Source organism: Marmota marmota, unplaced genomic scaffold, assembly GCF_001458135.2.
Source record: "Marmota marmota marmota unplaced genomic scaffold, marMar, whole genome shotgun sequence".
Lineage (NCBI taxonomy): Eukaryota > Metazoa > Chordata > Mammalia > Rodentia > Sciuridae > Marmota > Marmota marmota.
Genome location: NW_025999880.1, coordinates 7,616,144 through 7,625,701, shown reverse-complemented (window position 1 = coordinate 7,625,701; position 9,558 = coordinate 7,616,144). Strand labels below are relative to the sequence as shown.

General features: G+C 34.4%; 1 protein-coding gene across 3 annotated transcripts in view; it reads left to right on the top strand.

Annotated features, from left to right (window-relative positions):
- The window catches only part of Stxbp4 (syntaxin binding protein 4), a 155,948-nt gene that overhangs the window by 14,878 nt on the left and 131,512 nt on the right, over window positions 1-9,558 (top strand). For 2 of the 3 annotated variants that reach the window (XM_015495449.2, XM_048788692.1), the window contains exons 1-3: window positions 1,644-1,726; window positions 2,157-2,287; window positions 5,913-6,045. In XM_015495449.2, the coding sequence (XP_015350935.1) occupies window positions 2,241-2,287; window positions 5,913-6,045 (180 nt within the window). In that variant the 5' untranslated portion in view covers window positions 1,644-1,726; window positions 2,157-2,240. Of the gene's footprint in view, window positions 1-1,643; window positions 1,727-2,156; window positions 2,288-5,912; window positions 6,046-9,558 lie in introns of those variants that run through there. The other variant, XM_048788698.1, reaches the window with a different exon arrangement.

Here is a 9,558-nt window from a genome sequence, read left to right as displayed (position 1 = left end):
GCCCATAATGTCTCCAAAGATATAATGAAAGTGAAAGTACAAAAATCCCCGCTCTCTCCTTTTCTACGGAGGAGCGTTCCATTCTATGAAATCCCCGCTCTCTCCTTTTCTACAGAGGAGCGTCCCGCTACTTACTTGCGGATTCCCACTTACCTGGGAACTTACTGGTGCACCACCCTGACTGCTGAAAGTTCTGGATCCTGGGTTCGAGGAATATAATTCCCCGTACGGGCCACCAATTGCCGCAACCCCTCGCCGGCAAGAGAAAACACGACACAGGATTCTTCCTTCAGCAGTTTATTCAGGCCTTGATTCATGTATCATCTTCTAGTGACCCGCCGCCGAGCGCCCAAGCACAGCCTAATAAAGCCTCCAGCATACCAATCTTAAGCTGCCACGTGGACCTTTCTCATAGGGTGGTAAGGGATTGCGTGCCAATTCTCCATATTAGGAGTTTTTTATCACAGGCCACAGTGGAAGCCGGCGCCATCTTCTAATGGCGGCCACGGTCTAATTAGAACGGCTCACCACACCTTCCTCTACCCTAATGTTTTCCCTGCTATTCTCATGAAAATACCCCCTACACCCCACCCCGAGTTATTTCAGTGCTTTGGACAACTGAGTAGCTCTTCTCTCTGAGTCAGTACTGGCCACATCCCTAGGATTTTAAGCTCTTCAGGACACCTCTTTTTTCCTCATGGGGTAGTACTGCATAATTTTCTTGCTTCGTGGCTGTTGACATTGCTGCTGACAGTGTTGTTGCTTGGTGGTTTCCTTTCTCTTGCTGCTTGATATACTTCTGCTGTTCCTTTGCTTGCCACTGTAGGGGCTGTGATAGTTAAGTGTGCTTTGAACTCCCAGGCCAGTGAGTAACTGTGCTAAGCTCCTAAAAGGTAGTTAGCTTTTGTTCAAGGTATGTTCAATTTATTTATAGAAGAATCTATAATTTCTTCTGCATGCAATGGTTAGAAAAGAGATAGGATGAACCCTTGATTTGAGTTCTTTACCTCTGTAATTGGTTTACAACAAATATCCAATGTTTAAGGAAAATTTGGCAAGTTTCCACACATGTAACCATCGGTGAAACCATCACTACTCCTAAGGTACCTACTGTGCCTATGAAAATTGAGGCTTGAAGAAACCCCAAAAGCTCAAAATGGAACCAAGGTCTACTGAATCTCAAGATTCATACTAGATAGAATCTCTAAAGCCCAAGTTCTTGCTGGGGGGTAAAAAATCACTATTTCTCATTTGTGTGGGGAAAAAACACAATCTCTGAATCCAGCTACTGCTTGCTTCAATAAGAGAGTTATGCTAAATGAGCCTAAAGTGTTTTTCAACTATAAGTATCTTTTGTTTGTTATAAATAAGTTATATCTTAATAAAGTTAAATTTTTAGAAAACTGATATTTAGTTAAAAATGATGTCTCTACTTTCCCTCCCAAGAGGCAACTAATATGTATTGAAGAGGTTAAAAAAAGTAAAAATTCATGATGTTAGTGAGCAGGTTCCTTTTCTTCATTCATGTCTTATGCAAAGGTAATAAACCTCTGTTCAAATTCAGTTTGTTTTAATTAAATGAAATTGTACTATTCTCTGTAATTTTCACAGTGGAGCTATATGAGACTATAATTTTTTTCTTTTCATACGGAAGTGTTTAAGAAGATCATGGAGTAATATGAGTCAGAGTAATAAAAGATCTGCAGGAAATCCCTCAAGAGAGTTGGTGAGATGATAAGAATTTCTGTTTTCTTCAAGTGTGTTCTATAATTATTTTTCTAACTGTGAACATCATAGTCTTGTGCTCACAAGAGACATTTTCCTCAATCTTTTATTATTGTGTGATTTGTTAAGCATATCAGTGGTGGAAATTATAATAATTACTACCTAAAGCTTTGCTGCATTCTTCACTTTTGCCAGAGAATTCAGATTTTATATAGATATAGTTATTCATAATGATGTAGATATAGGCCAATCTATCTAGAGAGCTATCATTACCTTTAAGATATTATCATCAATGACTAAAATGCTATAGCTCAAAGTACACAAAATATATAAAACATCTGTATATGAGCATATATTGTTTATGTAAATAATATACAAAGTTGGAGTCAAATTTGACTATTTTAATATTTATTCATTTTCTACTGTTTCAGTTTTAGGAAAAGAAGAATTTGTAGACCCTTCACCAAATTCTTCATTTATACCACTGTTAAATCCAAGGCACCTGTGGTGAAAGCATGAATAAAAACACATCTGCTACAGCATCATCTGGTCTACTTGAAAAGTAATTTAAATCAAATTCAATGTGTTTTAAAATATTGAAGTTTGAAATATATAGACGATTAATGAACATTTCTTAAAAGTTTTTATACCTACCTTTCTTATGTGGTCTAGGACAGCAGTGATGAGTAATGAGTAAAGTAATACATTGAATTACCAGTATTTCAGTGTGTGTTAGTCAGCTTCCCAAATCTGTGACAAAAATACTTGAGTTAATCAACTTATAAGGAGGAAAGATTTTTTTGGCTCATGGTTTCACAAGTTTCAGTTCATGATCACTTGGTGCTGGCACTTTGAGCCTGTAGCAGCATAGTACATGATGACAGGACCACATGGAGGAGGAGTTCTTTCTACCTCATGGTGGCCAGGAGACAGATCCTAATAGCTCCTTCAAGGCCACGCCCTGGTGACCTAACTGCCTCCAACAAGACCTCATCTCCTAAGAGCCCACCACCTCCCAGTAGCACTACAGGCTGGCAACCACGCCTCTGAACACATGGGCCTTTGGGGGACACTTCTAAACCATAACACAGTGTACATCGATGTGTGGGACAAATTCTGCATTCTCTTTAAAATGGCCTGTAGAAATTAGACTTTTTAAAATTTTCATTTGATTTTTTTTTAAATATCTAAAAGATTTTATAATTCAGTGTAAAAATCACATAGTATAAGATTAGCTTTGGCTAACTAACCATTCCAAAGCACCTTAAAACAATAAGAATTCATTTGTTCTTACAATTCTGTAGATTTGCTGAGAAGTCTGGTCTATACCAGATATGCAGAATGGCTCCTTCAAGGAGAACAGATATAGACCTTACTTTTAATATAAAGGAGCAGTAAAGTCACAATGTCAAGAGGCATGCAACCAGGGATAGAAAAAATTAGTGGCCATTTTGCTAACATATAAATATATTGACAATGTTTAATTGGGAAAGTCTGGCTCTTATTCTTATCCTTCCCTCTATGTCCTTAATCATCCTATAGATAACTTTTTATTCTTTTTTTCAGTGTTATTTTTATATAAATAAATGAATGCATATATAAATACACAAATATTATATACATAATATATAGACATAATTGTATATATTTGGATTCTACTCTCCAAAATATTCTAAACTAAAAGTATGTTACATATATACTCTTTTGATCTTGCCCTTTTGTCTTAAAATTATTTCCTGATGATCACTGCAAATCAGTTTATAAAGATTATTCTTGTTCCTTGTCAAAATTGCATAATAGTCTCTTCCTGTGTATGTACTGTAATTTGTTCAGCCACTAACTTCTTGATGGATAATTGGATTGTTTGCAATTTTTGGTAAGCACAAGTTATGCTAAAATGAAGAATCATTGGACTTTTTCCAAGAATCTCTTTGAGAATGGGATTGCTAGATTAGAGGGTAATGTTTTTGGAGGGGTTACTAAATTTGAGTTTTTGAGGTTGTACCAATGTATAAAAGTGCCTCTTTACCAGGTTCAGTAACGCATACCTGTAATCCTAGTGGCTTGGGAGGCTGAGGCAGGAGGATCACAAATTCAAGGCCAGTCACAGCAATTTAGTGAGGACCTAAGCAACTTAGAGCCTGTCTCAAAGTAAAATATAAAAAAGGGCTGGGGATGTAGCTCAGTGATTAAGTGCCTCAGGGTTCAATCCTCAATACCAAAATGAATGAATGAATGAACCTCTTTTCCTATAGCTTTGTGATCAGAGGATTTTGTTCAGATTTTAAGTATTTGTCGATCTGATAAGTAAAGAATAATACCTCTTCTTAGTTTTAACTTGTAATTCTCTTATTACTGCTAACTGTTGATCAGCTGAACAGCTTTTAAAATTAAAAAAAATAAGTAATCTAAATTCTTAAAAGGGTAATTTTAAGATCCTAGTCATGTGATAAAGTTTTATGCTATCATTGAAGTTTATGTTTAGAAAATCTTTTAACAGCATGGAGATTGAATATAATAATTCTGGGGGGTAAAACAGGACCTATAACTGTTTATATAGAGCAATGTTAATTCAGAAAGAAAAAATATAGATAGATTTGTAGAAAGAAGATTAGAAGTAAACATACTGCTTTGTTAATAGTGCATAATCTGTTGGGATGAGAAAAAGAAGGTTTTTTTTTACTGAAATAATAATATATGCTGTATGCTGTATATAACCTTATTGAAGGAAATTCACATTTAGGTTTGCTAATGAGGTACCTTAGTTCCCTTTCTCTCTGTCATCTCTCCCATTTCTAGGCTTCATTCGTTTATGCTTTTGCAACCTAATATCCCATGAAGAATGGGCTGGAATTTATGTTAGTGGAATATTTTAGACCCAGTCCTCTCTGCCTTCTGTCTTTTTTCCTAGCTAATTGCCTATTACCCTAGTAACTAGATAGGCTTTCTAACACAAGCACTGAATTCAGCATAATGCAATCCTAAAGGATGTACAGATAGGGAAAAAAATATTCAATAACAGGAGATTTTGTAAGTTTTTAAAATTTCTTTTCTATTTTTCATTATTATGTAACTTTTGAATATAGCGGTTTTCTTAAAGGCATACTTAGAATTTCTGTGGCAGAAGCTAAGAAAGCTTTTTCTAAGAACTATAATCATATGTAAGATATGAAGTAACATCTTCTTCCCTATCCTTTTTTGGGCTAGGAATTGAACTTAGGGTATCACACATGATAAGCACGTGCTCTACTGAGCTACACCCCATCCCCTAAAGTAACTCTTTTTTTTTCCCCCAAGGTTGACCTTATTTGATATATCTGAAGATAGCTGGAAGTCCCGTATTCAACAAAGACTTAATACAACTCATAGCACCCTTGTCTCTGAGCTTATATTACAGCTCTCTTTGTGACCTGGGTCACCAACTTACCTATCTGAATTTTGGGTATTTTAGGAAAGTGAGAGTAAGAATCTTACAGTTTGTGTTAATATTAAATTGGATGGCATTATTACATATGCATAAGCATATTACCCAGAACATAATACACAGCAGCCCTAAGCTTTATTTCAGACTTTATTCAAGTTATTCAAACAGTAAAATACTCTGCTGACTGGAGTGTTCGGGAACACCTCTTGGTGATATACCTTTTGCAGAATTCTCTGACAGTTCCTTCTTTTCTAATGGCAGGAGTAAGTACTTCATAACAGGAAAATACTCTTCCTAAGTTAAAAAAAAATGAAATGTTTTTTGAGATTCAAATGAAAATGATAATTATTTTGCTTTAAATGTCCATAAATATGTCTTTTAAAATTACTTACCGAGTTCATTAAAATATTTAGTTTTGAATTCCTTCAGTGTAGTCCAATAATCAACTGAAAACAAATCTCTTCAGTCACTCTTAATAAATCCCTAAATTTACTTAAATAATATTTTTAAGGTATTTTCTTTGTTTTCCCCCAAGAAATAAGTATTATACCATAAATTCTTTTATGCTTTTGGTTGTTTTGGAAGAAAGAATTAAAAATAATGTAAGAAAATTTGATTGTTTTTCTGTCACCATACTTTTTAAAAGTAGGCTTTAAGTATATTGGTTGTCTAGATCTAAGAATTTGATTTAAGAAGTAATTGAAAGAAGACATAGGTATAGATCTCTAACCTAACCTGTGAATACTAATTTACTTTATTTTAGGGATCCTGCCTTTCAGATGATAACAGTTGCCAAGGAAACAGGACTTGGTCTAAAGATCCTAGGAGGAATTAACCGGAATGAAGGTCCATTGGTCTATGTTCAAGAAATCATTCCTGGAGGAGACTGTTGTAAGGTAAAAATGAAAATAAAAATACTCCCCATTAACTGGGCATGGTGGCTTATAGCTGTCATTCCAGCAACTCAGGAGGCTAAGGCTGGAGGATCACAAGTTTGAAGTCAGCCTCAGCAATTTAGTGAGACCCTGCCTCAAACTAAATAGTAAAAAGGGCTGGGGATGTGACTCAGTAGGTAAGCACCCCTGAATTCAATCCTTGGTACCAAAAAAAAAAAAAAAGATTGAAAAGCAAATAACAAATACACTCATGCCAGTAGTAAGGTTTGTTTTCCTCTTTTATCAGCAAAATTTTAGTGTAAATTGAATGTCTTCATTGAAAGATAAAAAGGAACCAAGAAAAGACCTTAAACTCAGGAGCTTTACCCTAACAAATGAATAGGTTCTTTACATATAAAAATAATAGACATACTCGACTAACTAAAGGTTACATATTTTTTAATTACATACGGTTCAACTTTTAAGTAGAGTTAAGAGAAATTTTATTTGAAATCGTGTTATCTGGATGGCATTCTAAGTTTGGGTTGGGTTAGATCTGTTCAATTTGAATTACATTCACTATCCTCCCCTAAATGCAAAGTCAAACAAAATAAGCAAAAACAGCAAACAAATCTATTCCTTTCTGAATTTTCAGTAATTCTTATTGAATCTGTTAATTATGTAACTCATTAGTTGCCCCCAGGAGAAATTGGGTTTAGAATTAAGACAAAAAATATGGGCTTTTAAAATGAATTAGAAAGTTTTTCTCTCAACATCTTACTTTCCCTTGATGGAGGAAAGTCTTACTTTTCTTCAATGTAGTAAATATCTGATACCATGAGTTCCTTTTTGCTCTGGGTGCTAGGAAGTGCAGACGCAAATTTGAAGCAAAAGACCAGCAACTTCTTTAATTATATTTTCATTGTCATTTATTTTGAATTTCATTTTCTATTTCTGTTTTATTAATATGGTTATTTATATATATGTGTGTGTGTGTGTGTGTGTGTGTGTGTGTAACTTGTTAAGAATGCCTCCAGTTCTTTTTGGAGAGATATAGGATATAAAGAATTTAATAAAATATTCTGATAATACCAAGCTAAATAGCCTGAGAAAGGATTGTCTGTTATTAATTTTGTTCTTATTCTTTTTCATCCTATTATTATCCTTTTTGTTTTGGTTAAATATATAGTCCCACCTTATCCCCTCTCCCACTAAAAACACATAGCAAGCAGTTTATTTTCTCAACTAGATTTTTTTTCTTTGTTATTAAAAAAAACTCAATTTCAAAATAGGTACGTTTTAGTCAGCCTGTTTACTGCTGTGACCAAAAGACCTGATGAGCAATTTTAGAGGAGGAAAAATTTATTTGGGCCTCACAGTTTCAGAAATCTCAGTCCAGAGATGGCCAACTCCATTGCACCAGGGAGAGTGAGGCAGGACATTACGGTGGGAGAGTGTGGTAAAAGAAAGTGGCTTAGGACATGGCTACCAGGAAGAGGAGAAAGAGAGCATTTTGTCTCCAGGGACAAAAATATATACTCTAAAAGCATACCCACCGGTGACCCACCTCCTCCAGTCACATCCTACCTGCTTATAGTTACCACCTAGTTACTCCCTATCAGGGGATTAATGCACTGATAAAGGTAAAACTCTCATAACCTAATTATTTCACCTCTAAAATTTCTTGCATTGTTTCAAACAGGAGCTTTTGGGGGACAAAAAAAAGTTATGATTTCAGTTGTTTGTGCATATTTGGATAATAAGACATTTTCTAAACGTACTTTCTAATATAATAAGTTCAAGATGGTATAATGATAAAAATTTTTACTATTCAATTTAAATTACTAACCAAATAAGAACATAATTAGATGTTAAATGTAATTAAAGCAAAAAATGATTACTGTTTTCCTAAAGAATGGAGATATTTAGTGCAACTGTAGTTTTAAAGCTGAGGGATGGAATGGTGAGTGGAAGGTGTGGGTATTTCTTGGATTATATGTGATATAATGCAGTAATGGATCAAACTGCCTAATAAGTGATAGGAATTTACTTTTAAGACAAGTATCAATTTGTTCTTTTTTATGTACTTGAAAAGCATATGAATTAGAGTAATAAATTGATAGTGTTGGTGCAGAATTTCTGACTCTTTATATGCTCTCAGTGATTATAGACTAAGAAATTATGCCCATGATACGTACTTTTTTCTTGTTTGTTATTCTAGGATTATCATTTGAGAGTATCAAAACAAAACTTTGAATGGACTATAGTCTTTGTTTACCACTAGAGGGCAACATAGAGTTATTAATGTTCTGGCCATGTCCAAAAGATGGAAACATCCAAAATAGAGAAAGGTGTAGCAGAATAAGTAGTTTTCCAGAGCTCATATCCATTTTTTAATATTTCCTCAATATGGAGTACTATATTTATATTTTCTCTGTAAACACAAAATTGATACACTTTACTTTAAAATATTAATAATAATTTACTCACTGAGTTCCACATACTGTTTTAAGCATATTAATAAATTTCTAATCTGCAAAATTTTCTGAATAGTAGGTATTTTCATAGAATATAAAACAAAAACTTATAAGATTATCCTTATCAAAGTAGTATTAATATTTTTTTAAAATGCATGTAAGTGCTGTAACTTGTTATAATTTTGTTTTAATCTTATAATGATTCAGAATCAACAATATAGGCAATCTCACACTTATGGCTAGATTACATTTCATTTATATCCCCAAACTCTTCAAGCAGTATGGAAATTATAAGAATTTTCTTTAGTTAATTTCAGTTAGCCAGCATCACCCCTAAAATGTTTTTCTCCTGGCAGACATGAAAATATAAAATTGGCTCATTAAAGCCAAAATATCATGTTTCTTGAAAAACATTCAGAGTTTATATTTGAGATATCAAGAATACAGTTTTCCAGTTAAGTAGGAAAAAAGATTCTCCTAGCTCTAAGAGTAGGTAGCCTATAGCTTGAGAACAACTACACCAGGTACTGAATTAAGGAAATATGGGAACCCCAAGGTCCTTTTCACCCAATCATCTAGCCCCATCCCATATTATTCTGAAGTGCTTAGAATTTAATCTTAGACCCTTTGTTGGCTTGGACACCCCTTTGAGCTTTATACACACCTACCAATTTCATGATAAAAATTTCCACCTGGATCTCTTATAGCATCTCAAACTCAGTATTTCTCAGGCAGAATTATTATATTTACCTCACACCCTCATCTTATCTTCTCATCTTCCCAAACAGAAAATTCTTCCAGTGATGAGTGACACCTTCCAGCGGCACCAAGTCAGCTAACCAACAAACTTCCTAGCTACTTCCTCTCCCAGAATAACCATATCCAATTCATTGGAACATATTGTTGACTTTTCTACTCTCTAAATATCTCATGAGCCCATCTCTTTTTGATCTCCACTCTCATCACCACAGCTTAAGTGAGCATCAGTTTTTAGCATCCCTCTCTAAAGCTTTGCCTGCTCTTCTGCACTATGCCTGTTTCCCTCCCATCCTACCTA